The 21,486-nt window shown below is 29.6% G+C and overlaps 1 protein-coding gene across 1 annotated transcript in view; it reads right to left on the bottom strand.

The window, feature by feature from the left end:
* The window catches only part of LOC128652713 (vomeronasal type-2 receptor 26-like), a 228,652-nt gene that overhangs the window by 111,783 nt on the left and 95,383 nt on the right, over positions 1 to 21,486 (bottom strand). The window contains exon 3 of the mRNA XM_053705645.1: positions 11,381 to 12,154. Coding sequence (XP_053561620.1) covers positions 11,381 to 12,154 — 774 coding nt within the window. The remainder of the gene's footprint in view (positions 1 to 11,380; positions 12,155 to 21,486) is intronic.

The raw sequence follows: 21,486 nt of genomic DNA, 5'->3' as shown, positions 1-21,486 counted from the left end.
AGCAAAGCTGAATTATGTCCCTAACGGCCCCTCATACATATTAACACATAAATATATCTGTATATATACATAGTAACATATCCATATATCTGTATAAACACATAATAACACATAAATATATATGTATATACACATACTAGCACATAAATATATCTGTATATACACATATTAACACATAAATATATCTGTATATACACATATTAACACATAAATATATATGTATATACACATACTAACACATAAATATATATATGTATATACACATAATAACACATAAATATATATGTATATACACATACTAACACATAAATATATCTGTATATACACATATTAACACATAAATATATCTGTATATACACATAGTAACACATAAATATATCTGTATATACACATAGTAACACATAAATATATATGTATATACACATATTAACACATAACTATATCTGTATATACACATATTAGCACATAAATATATCTGTACATACACATATTAACAAATAAATATATCTGTATATACACATAGTAACACATAAATATATCTGTATATACACATATTAACAAATAAATATATCTGTATATACACATAGTAACACATAAATATATCTGTATATACACATAGTAACACATAACTATATATGTATATACACATAATAACACATAAATATATATGTATATACACATAATAACACATAAATATATATGTATATACACATAGTAACAAATAAACATATATATATATGTATATACACATAATAACACATAAATATATATATATGTATATACACATAGTAACACATAAATATATCTGTATATACACATATTAACACATAAATATATATGTATATACACATAATAACATATAAATATATATGTATATACACATAATAACACATAAATGTATATGTATATACACATAGTAACACATAAATATATCTGTATATACACATATTAACACATAAATATATCTGTATATACACATAATAACACATAAATATATATGTATATACACATAGTTACACATAAATATATATGTATATACACATAGTAACATAAATATATATGTATATACACATTAACACATAAAAATATATGTATATACACATATTAACACATAAATATATATATGTATATACACATTGTAACACATAAATATATATGTATGTACACATAGTAACACATAAATATATATATGTATATACACATAGTAACACATAAATATATATGTATGTACACATAGTAACACATAAATATATCTGTATATACACATAGTAACACATAAATATATCTGTATATACACATACTAACACATAAATATATCTGTATATACACATAACAACACATAAATATATCTGTATATACACATAGTAACACATAAATATATATGTATATACACATAATAACACATACATATATGTATATACACATTAACACATAAATATACTATATATGTATATACACACAGTAACACATAAATATATATGTATATACACATAATAACACATAAATATATATGTATACACACATAGTAACACATAAATATATATGTATATACACATAATAACACATAAATATATATGTATATACACATAGTAACACATAAATATATATGTATATACACATAGTAACACATAAATATATATGTATGTACACATAGTAACACATAAATATATATGTATATACACATAATAACACATTAATATATATGTATATACACATAATAACACATAACTATATATGTATATACACATAATAACACATAAATATATATGTATATACACATAGTAACACATAAATATATATGTATATACACATAGTAACACATAACTATATATGTATATACACATAATAACACATAAATATATATGTACGGTATATACACATAATAACACATAAATATATATGTATATACACATAATAACACATAAATATATATGTATATACACATAGTAACACATAACTATATATGTATATACACATAATAACACATAAATATATATGTATATACACATAATAACACATAAATATATATGTATATACACATAATAACACATAAATATATATGTATATACACATAATAACACATAAATATATATGTATATACACATAATAACACATAAATATATATGTATATACACATAATAACACATAAATATATATGTATATACACATAATAACACATAAATATATATGTATATACACATAGTAACACATAACTATATATGTATATACACATAATAACACATAAATATATATGTATATACACATAATAACACATAAATATATATGTATATACACATAATAACACATAAATATATATGTATATACACATAATAACACATAAATATATATGTATATACACATAATAACACATAAATATATATGTATATACACATAGTAACACATAACTATATCTGTATATACACATATTAGCACATAAATATATCTGTATATACACATATTAACAAATAAATATATCTGTATATACACATAGTAACACATAAATATATCTGTATATACACATATTAACAAATAAATATATCTGTATATACACATAGTAACACATAAATATATCTGTATATACACATAGTAACACATAACTATATATGTATATACACATAATAACACATAAATATATATGTATATACACATAATAACACATAAATATATATGTATATACACATAGTAACAAATAAACATATATATATATGTATATACACATAATAACACATAAATATATATATATGTATATACACATAGTAACACATAAATATATCTGTATATACACATATTAACACATAAATATATATGTATATACACATAATAACATATAAATATATATGTATATACACATAATAACACATAAATGTATATGTATATACACATAGTAACACATAAATATATCTGTATATACACATATTAACACATAAATATATCTGTATATACACATAATAACACATAAATATATATGTATATACACATAGTTACACATAAATATATATGTATATACACATAGTAACATAAATATATATGTATATACACATTAACACATAAAAATATATGTATATACACATATTAACACATAAATATATATATGTATATACACATTGTAACACATAAATATATATGTATGTACACATAGTAACACATAAATATATATATGTATATACACATAGTAACACATAAATATATATGTATGTACACATAGTAACACATAAATATATCTGTATATACACATAGTAACACATAAATATATCTGTATATACACATACTAACACATAAATATATCTGTATATACACATAACAACACATAAATATATCTGTATATACACATAGTAACACATAAATATATATGTATATACACATAATAACACATACATATATGTATATACACATTAACACATAAATATACTATATATGTATATACACACAGTAACACATAAATATATATGTATATACACATAATAACACATAAATATATATGTATACACATAGTAACACATAAATATATATGTATATACACATAATAACACATAAATATATATGTATATACACATAGTAACACATAAATATATATGTATATACACATAGTAACACATAAATATATATGTATGTACACATAGTAACACATAAATATATATGTATATACACATAATAACACATTAATATATATGTATATACACATAATAACACATAACTATATATGTATATACACATAATAACACATAAATATATATGTATATACACATAGTAACACATAAATATATATGTATATACACATAGTAACACATAACTATATATGTATATACACATAATAACACATAAATATATATGTACGGTATATACACATAATAACACATAAATATATATGTATATACACATAATAACACATAAATATATATGTATATACACATAGTAACACATAACTATATATGTATATACACATAATAACACATAAATATATATGTATATACACATAATAACACATAAATATATATGTATATACACATAATAACACATAAATATATATGTATATACACATAATAACACATAAATATATATGTATATACACATAATAACACATAAATATATATGTATATACACATAATAACACATAAATATATATGTATATACACATAATAACACATAAATATATATGTATATACACATAGTAACACATAACTATATATGTATATACACATAATAACACATAAATATATATGTATATACACATAATAACACATAAATATATATGTATATACACATAATAACACATAAATATATATGTACGGTATATACACATAATAACACATAAATATATATGTATATACACATAATAACACATAAATATATATGTATATACACATAGTAACACATAACTATATATGTATATACACATAATAACACATAAATATATATGTATATACACATATTAACACATAAATATATATGTATATACACATAGTAACACATAAATATATCTGTATCTACACATAGTAACACATAAATATATAGGTATATACACATAGTAGCAAATACATTTATCTGTATATACACATAATAACACATAAATATATATGTATATACACATAATAACACATAAATATATATGTATATACACATAGTAACACATAAATATATATGTATATACACATAATAACACATAAATATATATGTATATACAAATAGTAACACATAAATAGATATGTATATACACATAGTAACACATAAATATATCTGTATATACACATAACAACACATAAATATATCTGTATATACACATAGTAACACATAAATATATATGTATATACACATAATAACACATACATATATGTATATACACATTAACACATAAATATACTGTATATGTATATACATACAGTAACACATAAATATATATGTATATACACATAATAACACATAAATATATATGTATACACACATAGTAACACATAAATATATATGTATATACACATAATAACACATAAATATATATGTATATACACATAGTAACACATAAATATATATGTATATACACATAGTAACACATAAATATATATGTATGTACACATAGTAACACATAAATATATATGTATATACACATAATAACACATAAATATATATGTATATACACATAATAACACATAACTATATATGTATATACACATAATAACACATAAATATATATGTATATACACATAGTAACACATAAATATATATGTATATACACATAATAACACATAAATATATATGTACGGTATATACACATAATAACACATAAATATATATGTATATACACATAATAACACATAAATATATATGTATATACACATAGTAACACATAACTATATATGTATATACACATAATAACACATAAATATATATGTATATACACATATTAACACATAAATATATATGTATATACACATAGTAACACATAAATATATCTGTATCTACACATAGTAACACATAAATATATAGGTATATACACATAGTAGCAAATACATTTATCTGTATATACACATAATAACACATAAATATATATGTATATACACATAATAACACATAAATATATATGTATATACACATAGTAACACATAAATATATATGTATATACACATAATAACACATAAATATATATGTATATACAAATAGTAACACATAAATAGATATGTATATACACATAGTAACACATAAATATATCTGTATATACACATAATAACACATAAATATATATGTATATACACATAATAACACATAAATATATATGTATATACACATAGTAACACATAAATATATATGTATATACACATAGTAACACATAAATATATCTGTATATACACATAATAACACATAAATATATTTGTATATACACATAATAACACATAAATATATCTGTATATACACATATTAACACATAACTATATATGTATATACACATAATAACACATAAATATATCTGTATATACACATAATAACACATAAATATATATGTATATACACATAGTAACACATAAATATATCTGTATATACACATAATAACACATAAATATATATGTATATACACATAATAACACATAAATATATATGTATATACACATAGTAACACATAAATATATGTATATACACATAATAACACATACATATATATGTATATACACATAGTAACATAAATATATATGTATATACACATAGTAACACATAAATATATGTATATACACATAATAACACATACATATATATGTATATACACATAATAACACATAAATATATATGTATATACACATAATAACACATAAATATATATGTATATACACATAGTAACACATAAATATATCTGTATATACACATAATAACACATAAATATATATGTATATACACATAGTAACACATAAATATATATGTATATACACAAAGTAACACATAAATACAGGGAGTGCAGAATTATTAGGCAAATTAGTATTTTGACCACATCATCCTCTTTATGCATGTTGTCTTACTCCAAGTTGTATAGGCTCGAAAGCCTACTACCAATTAAGCATATTAGGTGATGTGCATCTCTGTAATGAGAAGGGGTGTGGTCTAATGACATCAACACCCTATATCAGGTGTGCATAATTATTAGGCAACTTCCTTTCCTTTGGCAAAATGGGTCAAAAGAAGGAATTGACAGGCTCAGAAAAGTCAAAAATAGTGAGATATCTTGCAGAGGGATGCAGCACTCTTAAAATTGCAAAGCTTCTGAAGCGTGATCATCAAACAATCAAGCGTTTCATTCAAAATAGTCAACAGGGTAGCAAGAAGCGTGTGGAAAAACCAAGGCGCAAAATAACTGCCCATGAACTGAGAAAAGTCAAGCGTGCAGCTGCCAAGATGCCACTTGCCACCAGTTTGGCCATATTTCAGAGCTGCAACATCACTGGAGTGCCCAAAAGCACAAGGTGTGCAATACTCAGAGACATGGCCAAGGTAAGAAAGGCTGAAAGATGACCACCACTGAACAAGACACACAAGCTGAAACATCAAGACTGGGCCAAGAAATATCTCAAGACTGATTTTTCTAAGGTTTTATGGACTGATGAAATGAGAGTGAGTCTTGATGGGCCAGATGGATGGGCCCGTGGCTGGATTGGTAAAGGGCAGAGAGCTCCAGTCCGACTCAGACGCCAGCAAGGTGGAGGTGGAGTACTGGTTTGGGCTGGTATCATCAAAGATGAGCTTGTGGGACCTTTTCGGGTTGAGGATAGAGTCAAGCTCAACTCCCAGTCCTACTGCCAGTTTCTGGAAGACACCTTCTTCAAGCAGTGGTACAGGAAGAAGTCTGCATCCTTCAAGAAAAACATGATTTTCATGCAGGACAATGCTCCATCACACGCATCCAAGTACTCCACATCGTGGCTGGCAAGAAGGGGTATAAAAGAAGAAAATCTAATGACATGGCCTCCTTGTTCACCTGATCTGAACCCCATTGAGAACCTGTGGTCCATCATCAAATGTGAGATTTACAAGGAGGGAAAACAGTACACCTCTCTGAACAGTGTCTGGGAGGCTGTGGTTGCTGCTGCACGCAATGTTGATGGTGAACAGATCAAAACACTGACAGAATCCATGGATGGCAGGCTTTTGAGTGTCCTTGCAAAGAAAGGTGGCTATATTGGTCACTGATTTGTTTTTGTTTTGTTTTTGAATGTCAGAAATGTATATTTGTGAATGTTGAGATGTTATATTGGTTTCACTGGTAAAATTAAATAATTGAAATGGGTATATATTTGTTTTTTGTTAAGTTGCCTAATAATTATGAACAGTAATAGTCACCTGCACACACAGATATCTCCCTAAAATAGCTATAACTAAAAACAAACTAAAAACTACTTCCAAAACTATTCAGCTTTGATATTAATGAATTTTTTGGGTTAATTGAGAACATGGTTGTTGTTCAATAATAAAATTAATCCTCAAAAATACAACTTGCCTAATAATTCTGCACTCCCTGTATATATGTATATACACACAGTAACACATAAATATATATGTATATACACATAATAACACATAAATATATATGTATATACGCATAGTAACATAAATATATATGTATATACACATAGTAACACATAAATATATATGTATATACACATCGTAACACATAAATATATATGTATATACACATACTAACACATAAATATATATGTATATACACATAATAACACATAAATATATCTGTATATACACATAATAACACATAAATATATATGTATATACACATAATAACACATAAATATATATGTATATACACATAGTAACACATAAATATATATGTATATACACATAATAACACATAAATATATATGTATATACACATAATAACACATAAATATATATGTATATACAAATAATAACACATAAATATATCTGTATATACACATAATAACACATAAATATATATGTATATACACATAATAACACATAAATATATCTGTATATACACACAGTAACACATAAATATATATGTATATACACATAATAACACATAAATATATCTGTATATACACATAATAACACATAAATATATCTGTATATACACATAATAACACATAAATCTATCTGTATATACACATACTAACACATAAATATATATGTATATACACATAATAACACTTTAATATATATGTATATACACATAATAACACATAAATATATATGTATATACACATAGTAACACATAAATATATATGTATATACACATAATAACACATAAATATATATCACTTATTATTTATGAGAAGACAAAGTGACATAGAATAATATCACTTTAGCAAAGACTGGGATTTCAGCACTCTTTTAATTATAAATGACGCAACACTCTCATGATATAGTATCAAACTTGTGGGTTTATTACGTGTCAGATATACCCAAAAGACTATGAACTTGACTTATAGAATATAGTAATCAACACACAAAATACAGTACAGTGAATATAAAAATTAATTCCATATCTTCTAGAATTCCTCCTAGAACATAGCAGGACCGGTCCCAATTTCAACCACACCTCTACAAATGTGAACCTGTATAGTTAGTAAAGGATAAATATGTTGAGACTTAAATGAGTCATCAAGTCTTATTAAGTTTAGGTCAGTGAATCCAGACTTATATATATCCTTTCTAGCTAAACGTGGTATTCAGCAAAAAGTTTAGACGTTCACATTTGTAGAGGTGTGGTTGAAATTGGGACCGGTCCTGCTATGTTCTAGGAGGAATTCTAGAAGATATGGAATTAATTTTTATATTCACTGTACTGTATTTTGTGTGTTGATTACTATATTCTATAAGTCAAGTTCGTAGTCTTTTGGGTATATCTGACACGTAATAAACCCACAAGTTTGATACTATATCATGAGAGTGTTGCGTCATTTATAATTAAAAGAGTGCTGAAATCCCAGTCTTTGCTAAAGTGATATTATTCTATGTCACTTTGTCTTCTCATAAATAATAAGTGATTTCTATTGTATGGGTCTGCACCACATGCCTAGATACTGGTAAAATTTAAAAAAAATCCCTATAAAAAGGGAAAATTTTTTTTCGAAAAACACTCCAATAAATTTTGCATTTTTCCATTTACAAACTTTATTTTAACATAAATATATATGTATATACACATAGTAACATAAATATATATGTATATACACATAATAACACATAAATATATATGTATATACGCATAGTAACATAAATATATATGTATATACACATAGTAACACATAAATATATATGTATATACACATAGTAACACATAAATATATATGTATATACACATAGTAACACATAAATATATATGTATATACACATAGTAACACATAAATATATATGTATATACACATAATAACACATAAATATATATGTATATACACATAGTAACATAAATATATATGTATATACACATAATAACACATAAATATATATGTATATACGCATAGTAACATAAATATATATGTATATACACATACTAACACATAAATATATCTGTATATACACATAGTTACACATAAATATATAGGTATATACACATACTAACACATAAATATATCTGTATATACACATAGTAACACATAAATATATATGTATATACACATAGTAACACATAAATATATATGTATATACACATAGTAACACATAAATATATATGTATATACACATAGTAACACATAAATATATATGTATATACACATAGTAACACATAAATATATATGTATATACACATAGTAACACATAAATATATATGTATATACACATAGTAACACATAAATATATATGTATATACACATAGTAACACATAAATATATCTGTATATACACATAGTAACACATAACTATATATGTATATACACATAATAACACATAAATATATGTGTAGATACACATAATAACACATAAATATATATGTATATACACATAGTAGCACATAAATATATATGTAGATACACATAACACATAAATATATATGTATATACACATATTAACACATAAATATATTTGTATAGACACATAGTAACACATAAATATATCTGTATATACACATAGTAACACATAAATCTATATGTATATACACATAGTAACACATAAATATATATATATGTATATACACATAATAACACATAAATATATCTGTATATACACATAGTAGCACATAAATATATATGTAGATACACATAACACATAAATATATATGTATAGACACATAGTAACACATAAATATATCTGTATATACACATAGTAACACATAAATCTATATGTATATACACATAGTAACACATAAATATATATATATATGTATATACACATAATAACACATAAATATATATGTAGATACACATAATAACACATAAATATATATGTAAATACACATAGTAACACATACATATATATATATATATGTATAGATTCATATATTTATATATTTAATAATGCTACCCATCGCTGTGCTACTTACCCCCTTTGCTGCACAAGGTTCTGATGCCGTCTCTGATGGTATCAGAATGAGGCTCCCATAGGAGCCTATGGAAGTGTGCTCTCATGAGCGCAATGCTTCCTAGCAATGCGAACGCAAGCATTGTGCTTAACTTGTAATACCAGTGCACATTAGCATGTGCTGCTGTTACCAAGTGGAGCGCTAATATCGCTTGCCCACAAGTAATATTTAGAACTCCACTTGTAATTTGGCCCTAAACGTGTATGTGGTTACTATCTCAAATAGAAATAAAAGCAATTCCCAAATATCTAAACCCACTGTGGAACATTTCCTTATTTGTTGATTTTAAAAGTAATAAATATGTGTCACAAAACTAAAGTCTGGCATATTGTATATTATAGAAATGTATTGCTCAAACCTGCCATAAATATTGTCTCGTCTCCATGATATCATTGTCTGAATTTGTTCCAGTGGAAGTTTTGTGTGATAACATTTTATGAAGAGCAGAGGCCAACAGGTAGACTGCTACATAAATACTGTGTGTGTAGCGGAAATCCTTCATGCCAATAATCTGAAGTGTTTCATCACCTCTGCATCTAGGAATCAATGTATTAAAATAACTACTACTAGTGTTTGGTTGACAATTAAATAAAGTATTCCATAGTAATTTCAGCTCCATATCATGAGGATATTTATAAGGGCTCACACTGTAGAGGAATTCCTTTAATCCAAATATCTCACCCTTTGATAATAAAACTGAAAAAGCCCAATGTAATACAAGAGTTGAAGATTGAGCATTAAATGGAAATAACCAGACTTTTTCAGGCTGTAGCACTTCTTTGTAAAAAAGAATAATGCCTAAAAAATATTTTGACACTCCTCTAGTTGTTACAATAACATTGGCAGCTGACTTCCCCAACTCTAACATTAAATCACCTGTTTTAAAGTCTCTTGTGAATTGCAATAAAAAGGCTACACAGCCCCCATGGCTGGTAATCAGGTTTTTTATTTCCTGGCTTTCCCGTTGGCAGCTGTCATCATCTGTGGCTAATATTCCTACCCAAGTCCAGCCAAAGTGATTTAGTAACTGAACGATGGCTTGATGTAGATAGCGTTCATTAGGGACAGTACGATACAGATAGGGAAATCGTAATCGGTCATTAAAGACAACATCCATTGAGCCATAGCTGACCTGTAGACAAAATGAAAATAATCAAGGTTTGGGTTTAGGTTTGTTTCTTAAGTTTGTTATTTTTTTGTTACTTTGATAAAAGAGATTCAGCATTTTGTGAGCGTTAGTTGTGCCTAAACTATCATTCACATTTCCCCATGGATGAAGACATTTTAAAGTCTGAGAACTTTTCTTTAAATTAAAACTCACGTTCTTATAATATATAATTTTTATTCGATTTTCCAGAGGAAAATTAAAAAAAATGAAATTTTCCCAGTCAGGTGCTGACGACGGCTCAGAGCCATCGCTAGCACTCACCCAACTTGAGGGCGTGACTCCCACCCCGGCGATCGGGCCTGTATAGTGACAGGCATTGCCAGGGCTTCACATTTTGTGCATTGACATCACGCACAAATACGTGATGATGTCACTGTGCAACTTTATTTTAAAAAATACAATGGACAGTATAGGGAAAAGGGGCATGCTGCTTTGAAGCCTGTATGTCAGCTGCAGATCCCCAAGACCCACCATTGCAAAGGTAATCGCCTAATCTTTCCAGAGATATAAGTATTGGGGCTAAAAAAAAAAGAGGAACAATCCACATAAAAACATTGATCAATTTTCGTTTTCAATTACGTAATTTGACAGAAAATCCTCATCACAACAAATGAAAATATATAATTAATTAAATTCATGAATTATTAGAAACAAAATGACTTAAATTACAGTCACCTAGATTACGAGTTGTGCATTCGTGTTTAAAACAGCAACACAGCCATTATCTTCTTGGTATAGCTGTACCGCAAGCCTTATAGCTTGTAAAGCAACGTCAGTCCCGCACACGTAAAAATTACGTTTTTTCATGTAACTTCCATAGCACAGCCATTATGAGTTTTGTGTTCTGGCTAAAAAGCTTGCGTTACACCCTATACCGACAAGATCCGTAACGCCACCTGAGACCAGTAGTTATGAGTTTTACGCAACAAAACTGTTACATAAAACTCATAACTAAAGTGTCACAAAGTACACTAACACACATAAACTGCCTATTTACCCCTAAACCGAGGCCCTAACACATTGCAAACACTGAATTAAAGTTATTAACCCCTAATCTGCCGCTCCCGACATCACCGCCACTAATAAAATTTATTAACCCCTATTCCTCCGGTCCTGACATTGTCACCACTATAATAAAGTTATTACCCCTAAACCGCCACCCTCCCACATCGCAAACATTATTTAAATAATATTAACCCCTAATCTTCCATCTGCCTACATTGCCCCCACTATACTAAAGTTATTAAGCCCTACACCACCGCCACTATTATAAAACTATTAACCCCTAAACCTAAAGCACCCCTAACTTTATATTAAAATTTCCCTATCTTATATTAAATTAAAAGTTACCTGTCAAATTAAAAAAGCTAAGTTTAAACTAGCAATTAAACTAATATAACTATTTAACTAATATTAAACTAACTACCAATTAAAGGGACACTAAACCCAATTTTTTTCTTTTGTGATTCAGATAGAGTGTGTAATTTTAAGCAACTTTCTAATTTACTCCTATGATAAAATTTTCTTCATTCTCTTGGTATCTTTATTTGAAATGCAAGAATGTAAGTTTAGATGCTGGCCCATTTTTGGTGAACAACCTGGGTTGTCCTTGCTGATTGGTGGATACATTCATCCACCAATAAAAAACTGCAATCCAGAGTTCTGAACCCCAAAAAAAGCTTAGATGCCTTCTTTTTCAAATAAAGATAGCAAGAGAACGAAGAAAAATTGATAATAGGAGTAAAATAGAAAGTTGCTTAAAATTGCATGCTTTATCTGAATCACAAAAGAAAAAATTTGGGTTCAGTGTCCCTTTAAATAAAACTAAAATGCACATTAAAACAATCCCAACACTACTAAAAAAATTACACAGTATCTAATTACAAAAAATAAAAAATACTAAATTACAAAAAATAACAAACACTAAATTAAGAAAAATAACAAATGCAATTATCATAAATAAAAAAGAATTACACCTAATCTAATAGCCCTTTCCAAATAAAAAAGCCCACCCAAAATAAAAAAAAAACCCTAGGCTACAATAAATTAACAATAGCCCTTAAAAGGACCTTTTGTAGGGCATTGCCCTAAGTTAAACAGCTCTTTTACCTGTAAAAAAATACAACGACCCCCCAACAGTAAAACCACCACCCAACCAACCCCCCAAAATAAAAAAAAACTAACTCTAATAAAAACCTAAGCTACCCATTGCACTGAAAAGCGCATTTGTATGGGCATTGCCCTTAAAAGGGCATTTAGCTCTTTTACGAAAAGCCCAAACCCTAAACTGAAAAAAAAACACCCAAAAAAGTTTAAGAAATCCTAACACTAACCCCCGAAGATGTTGAAGTCCCGCTTGAAGTATCTTCACCCAGGCAGGTCCATCTTCATCCAGTCAGCAGGCAGCTCAATCTTCATCCAGGCGGCATCTTCTATATTCATCCCGGCGGCATCTTCCATCTTCATCCCGGGAGCTTGGAGCAGGTCCTGAAGACATCCGGCGTGGAGCATCCTCTTCATACTGTCTCCACTGTACACTGAATCTTCAATGCAAGGTACGCGATTCAAAATGGCATCCCTTGCATTCATATGCATCCAACACTTGTAATGGCTGCTCTACATGGGGTTAAATAACGCAACTTTTGTCCTGTTGGTTAATTTACATATAGCGTGCATAACTTGTAATCTACCTGAGTGCTAAGTAAGATAGCTCTAATGTTAAGAGAAAAAAAAATAGTAATAATAATTAATTGAAGCAAAAATCTTCGACCTTAGTCTCTCTCTGCCCCCTTCATTTCATCCAGCTCGGTAGTTAACAGTATACTTATTGTGTAATTATCCAAGCCAAACACAAGGGATTTGACCTGAGTATATATTCAATAATATATATTCAGAATTAATAAGTGGTTTTATTAATTGTACTTGTATGTTTCCTGGCAAGAACAAAATTAAATTAATCTATTTGAGAAAATAAAATCAATTTGCCCAGAGTTTGGGTAATGTAAGTTTAATTGATCTGTCGTGAGTTGTACAATTAATATATTTTTTTAAATATGGAGAATCTAGGTGCATGAAAGGCTTTCCAGTTCTTTAATATGAGATTACGAGCTATGATTATGATTGAATTAACTAGTTTATAGTTTCTACATTTACAGATTATCTGGCTAAAAGAATACAGAATTTGGTCCAATTTTAAAATCAATTTTTTATATTAATTTCACCCAATAATTAATTTTAGACCAAAATTGCCTAATCTAAATAATTGTGCAGTATTGTGACAATTAATAAATGTTAATAGAATGGGTCAAATTTCTATTCACATAAACTTGAGCTATCTTAAGCTCAAGTATCTTGCAATCCTGATTCACAAAGCAGTAAGGTTCAGCTTACTCAGTGTTGGTGGAATCAAAACCTGTAATTGTGTCTCCACAAATAAAGAACAAGAATATAGTGTGATGCTGTGTATAACAGATGCAAATTTGATTAGTTCAATATATACTCACACTTTTCAGGAGCTAAACATCAGCTCCTCATAAATAAGCAGACCTGATATCAGCTATCAGGGACGCCACACAAAAGCAAAGGTCCGGAACCACTATATAAACAATTTTATTAAAAGTATAAAAAAGTATTATATGTATAAAATGAATATCAGGACTTCAAGTCACTAAGGGCTACAGAGGATATGTTTAACAACAAAGGTTGTATCCAAAGTCTCCAGAGATAATTGTGATGGATTGTTTTAAAACAAACAATGTATCCATTCAGTTACCATTTCAAGGTGGAGAAAAACTCTTCACTGTGACGTCACTGTATCCACGTGCTTCCCAACATATGTTTTGCCATGCCCCTGTGGCTTTTTCAAGGGTGATGATCTAGCAGTCCAGTGATTCTTCTTTTAAACAAGCAGTTTCCAATAGCAAACAATGTTTAGATTGTAATGGACATTTAAGGTGGTATCCCATTGTTCAAAATGTCCATTCAAAGCATATGAATTATCTGATTCATTGTATCAAGGAAAATTTAACCAGATTTACATAGGAAATTTGCAAATTCTCTAGCACATAATATATCTGTTATAAAAGACATTTAAGGCGGTATTGCATAATATAGAACATATAAATTAAACATTTGGTATCACTGACAAAATACTTACAAAATATATAAAATCATTTAGTCCATTAAACTTAATATTTTACGAGATATAGAATACATTATCATAATTGGAAATAATGGAATATGTATAGATTGAAAGCAATAAGGCTATTATTGTTTGTTCAGGTGTCAAGGTATATGTAAAGATTAATAAATGTATATACATATTTTGATCATATGTTTGACTGGTCAGTAGAAAATGATTCAATTCATTCAGAAAATGTACTTGAGACTCCTGCCCCATCCTCCCACATTCAGTATACAAAATTTAGAATGCATCCAATAAAACTTTTTGTCTAATTAACCTCTATCTTGGAGGAAGATCAGAGTTTAAACTGTGGAGATAGGATAGGGCCATTAAATAATTTCAAAGAAAGGACTGTTCCCAAAATATGTCCCACTGAGGTGTGAATTTAAAATCTCTATCAGATAATCGCTGACCCCTATCTCTACTCTAAAACCATCTGTATATTGTGTCTCATAAGTTTTGGATAAAAACAATTCTATTTACTATAAAACCCCCCTTGCCAAATAGTTTTAGCTGAATGAAACCTGTTTATCCTAATTAAAAGATAACATAGTCTTTATAGCAAACAGAGAATGGATGGAGACAAAGTTCTGAGCATAAACTAGATAAGCTAGGCAAAATCCATAGGAACTGATAATTAACATACGCCTAGATTTAGAGTTCTACGGTAGCCATCAAAAGCAGCGTTAAGGGCTCCTAACGCTGCTTTTGGCCGGCCGCTGCTATTTAGAGTCAGGCAGGAAAGGGTCTAACGCTCACTTTCAAGCCGCAACTTTTCCATACCGCAGATCCCCTTACGCCAATTGCGTATCCTATCTTTTCAATGGGATCTTCCTAACGCCGGTATTTAGAGTCTTGGCTGAAGTGAGCAGTAGACCCTCTACCGACAAGACTCAAGCCGCAGAAAAAAGTCAGTAGTTAAGAGCTTTATGGGCTAACGCCGGTTTATAAAGCTCTTAACTACACCCATAAACTACCTATGTACCCCTAAACTGAGGTCCCCCCACATCGCTGCCACTATAATAAATATTTTTAACCCCTAATCTGCCGAACGCACACCGCCGCCACCTACATTATACCTATGAACCCCTAATCTGCTGCCCCTAACATCGCCAACACCTACATAATATTTATTAACCCCTAATCTGCCCCCCCAATGTTGCCGCTACCTACCTACACTTATTAACCCCTAATCTGCCGACCGGACCTCGCCGCTACTCTAATAAATGTATTAACCCCTAAACCGCCGCCCTCCCGCCTCACAAACACTATAATAAATATTATTAACCCCTAATCTGCCCTCCCTAACATCGCCGCCGCCTAACTTCAAGTATTAACCCCTAATCTGCCGACCGGACCTCGCCGCTACTCTAATAAATGTATTAACCCATAAAGCTAAGTCTAGCCCCCTAAATTAAATATAATTTTATTCTAACAAAATAAATTAAATCTTATTAACTAAAGTATTCCTATTTAAAGCTAAATACTTACCTGTAAAATAAACCCTAATATAGCTACAATATAACGAATAATTATATTTTATCTATTTTAGGGTTTATATTTATTTTACAGGCAACTTTGTATTTATTTTAACTAGGTACAATAGGTATTAAATAGTTATTTACTATTTAATAGCTACCTAGTTAAAATAATTATAAAATTACCTGTAAAATAAATCCTAACCTAAGTTACAATTAAACCTAACACTACACTATCAATAAATAAATTAAATAAATTAACTACAAGTACCTTCAATTACCTAAAATTAAATAAACTAAACTAAATTACAAAAAACAAACAAACACTAAATTACAAAAAATAAAAAAAGATTACAAGAATTTTAAGCTAATTACACCTACTCTAAGCCCCCTAATAAAATAACAAAGCCCCCCCCCAAAATAAAAAAAAAATTCCCTACCCTAATCTAAATTAAAAAAGTTAACAGCTCTATTATCAGCCCTTAAAAGGCTTTTTGCGGGACATGCCCCAAAGAAATCAGCTCTTTTGCCTGTAAAAAAACCACAATACCACCCCCAACATTACAACCCACCACCCACATACCCCTACTCTAACCCAAACCCCCCTTAAATAAACCTAACACTACCCCCCATGAAGATCTCCCTACCTTGAGTCGTGTTCACCCAGCCGGGCACCGATGGACCAAAAGAGGACATCCGGAGCGGCAGAAGTCTTTTTTTTTTTTTTTTTAGAAATTCTTTTTATTAAGGATAATCAAAAACAAATCATCACATAATGTCATACTGTCTTGAGCCACACAGGGTACATTGTAACATAAAACCTTCCATATATATGTATTCCATCATCATACATAAAAAAGTAAATCAAGAATAAATCCAAGACATATAGGCACACAAGACAGCAACTAACATCATCTCTAGTATAGTATTACCATAAAACAGCTTTTTATAACATTTCCTGATCAATTTTAGTATTGCAATACTATATATTATAGATTTCCTTATTGTTTCAAAGATAAACCAGGGGGTAAACCAAAAGAAAAAAGAAAAAGGAAGGAAGAGAAAAAAAAAAAAAAAAGAAGGAAGGGGACCCTGACCCCCCCCCCCCCCCACACTCAGATCGATAATCCTCACCCCAACCCCGCCGGTGCAGGGTCCGCTGGGCTTTTTTTAACCATCTCTATAATTCCTTATCCATGTATGAGGGAATATTCCCAGTATCACCAGTTCTGCAAAGCTGATAGAAGAGAGGAATGGGGACAAAATTTGCTTCTGAACTGGAGTTGGGAATGTTGTAATCACGGAGGCCCATCCAATCAGAAATTTTTTGATTCTGTACTCCTTTACATGTTGTAGATGAACCGATTCATAAATAATTTGTTCTCTAATGCCTTTCAATATAGAGGCCAAGCTAGGAGCTTTAGCAGACGTCCAGTTCTTAAAAATAATGTGTCTAGTGGTAAGTATGATAGTGTTAACTATGCATCTATCTATATTCAGTCTAACATCAGTAACCAAAAAAAAAATGTCTTCCAGAGAAAGGGAGTGCGATACATTCAAAACCCTATTTACCCAAAATTGTATTTTATACCACAACTGTCGAATCTTTGGACAAAACCAAAGCATATGAGCCAGATCCGCACAGGAACATGAACATCTATAGCAGGCTGCACCTTGTTCTGGATAGAATCTGCATAATTTAGCCGGAGTTAGATAAAAATTATTGATTAATTTCAGATGAGATTCTTTCCAGCCAACTGATACAGGATAACTAGAAACCTGAGAGAGGCTGACTACAATCTTGTCTGTATTAATTGTTTCAATAGTCGACCTCCAGGAAGCACATCATTTATCCATAGCTAGAATACCTTGTTTGGAAAGAATTACATCATAGATAAGAGATATAGATGCCTCTCCTACTCTAAATTTCTGAATACACATTTTCACTTCTGACCAGTCAGACGTGAAAGAAGCATACCATTTCTGAGATGAGACATGGGGGGGTAGTTATCAACGTGTCAACTTTCCTGCCTTCGCCGGCCCAATACACCCGCCTAAGCTCGCCTCACATCGCCGCCGCGGACCTGAAAAATTTCGCCTAAGTTATCAAATAAAGCTGTCAAAAAGCTGCGGGGCGATGAGCAGCGGACTGTGATAGTTATCACTCATCTGATCTCGCTGCTCTTCGGCTTTTTCCCAGCTTACTTGCTAGCCTGTCACTAAGCACTCACACTAACTACACTGTTCTACCCCCTATACCAGTGCCCCCGGAGCCCCCCGCAACTAAATAAAGTTATTAAACAGCCGCTCCTAGACCCTGCCGCAACTCTGATAAATGTATTAACCCCTAAACCGCCGCTCCTAGACCCTGCCGCAACTCTGATAAATGTATTAACCCCTAAACAGACACTCCTAGACCGTGCCGCAACTCTGATAAATGTATTAACCCCTAAACCGCCACTCCTGCATTCTAAACCGCATTCTATTGGCTGATTGAAACAGCCAATAGAATGCAAGCTCAATCTGATTGGCTGATTGGATCAGCCAATCGGATTGAACTTGAATCTGATTGGCTGATTCAATCAGCCAATCAAATTTTTCCTACCTTAATTCCGATTGGCTGATAGAATCCTATCAGCCAATCGGGATTGAAGGGACGCCATCTTGGATGATGTCCCTTAATGGAGCCTTCATTCGTCGGTAGTCCGTCGGTAAAGAAGGATGTTCCGCGTCGGAGGGATGAAGATTCAAGACCCGGCTTGGAAGATGACATTGCCCAGATAGAAGACTTCTTCAGCGCCTCTTGGAAGATGACCTCGCCCGGATGGAAGACTTTTTCAGCGCCGCTTGGAGGATCACTTCATCGGATGGAAGATTTCTTCAGCGCCGCTTGGAGGATCACTTCTGCCGGTCCAGGTCTCCTCTTCAGTTCCATCGGTGGCTCGGCTGGGTGAAGACGACTAAAGGTAGGATGATCTTCAGGGGATTAGTGTTAGGTTATTTTAAGGGGGGTTTGGGTTAGATTAGGGGTATGTGGGTGATGGGTTTTAATGTTGGGGGGGGTTGTATTTCTCTTTTACAGGCAAAAGAGCTGAATTCTTTGGGGCATGCCCCACAAATGGCCCTTTTAAGGGCTGGTAAGGTAAAAGAGCTTTGAACTTTTTAAATTTAGAATAGGGTAGGGCCTTTTTTTATTTTGGGGGGGTTTGTTATTTTATTAGGGGGCTTAGATTAGGTGTAAGTAGCTTAAAATTGTTGTAATATATTTAAAATGTTTTTAAACCTATTTTTTTTATTTTTTGTAACTTAGCTTTTATTTTTTTGTACTTTAGTTAGTTTATGTAATTGTATTTAATTGTAGTTATTTGTAGTTAATTTATTTAATTAATTTAATGATAGTGTAGTGTTAGGTTTAATTGTAACTTAGGTTAGGACTTATTTTACAGGTGATTTTGTATTTCTTTTAGCTAGGTAGTTATTAAATAGTTAATAACTATTTAATAACTATTTAATAACTATTCTAACTAGCTAAAATAAATACAAAGTTACCTGTAAAATAAATATAATTCCTAAAATAGCTACAATGTAATTATTAATTACATTGTAGCTATCTTAGGGTTTATTTTACAGGTAAG

The sequence above is a fragment of the Bombina bombina genome, chromosome 3 (genome assembly GCF_027579735.1).
Source record: "Bombina bombina isolate aBomBom1 chromosome 3, aBomBom1.pri, whole genome shotgun sequence".
Classification (NCBI taxonomy): Eukaryota; Metazoa; Chordata; class Amphibia; order Anura; family Bombinatoridae; genus Bombina; species Bombina bombina.
This window is presented reverse-complemented; position numbering and strand designations above follow the sequence as displayed.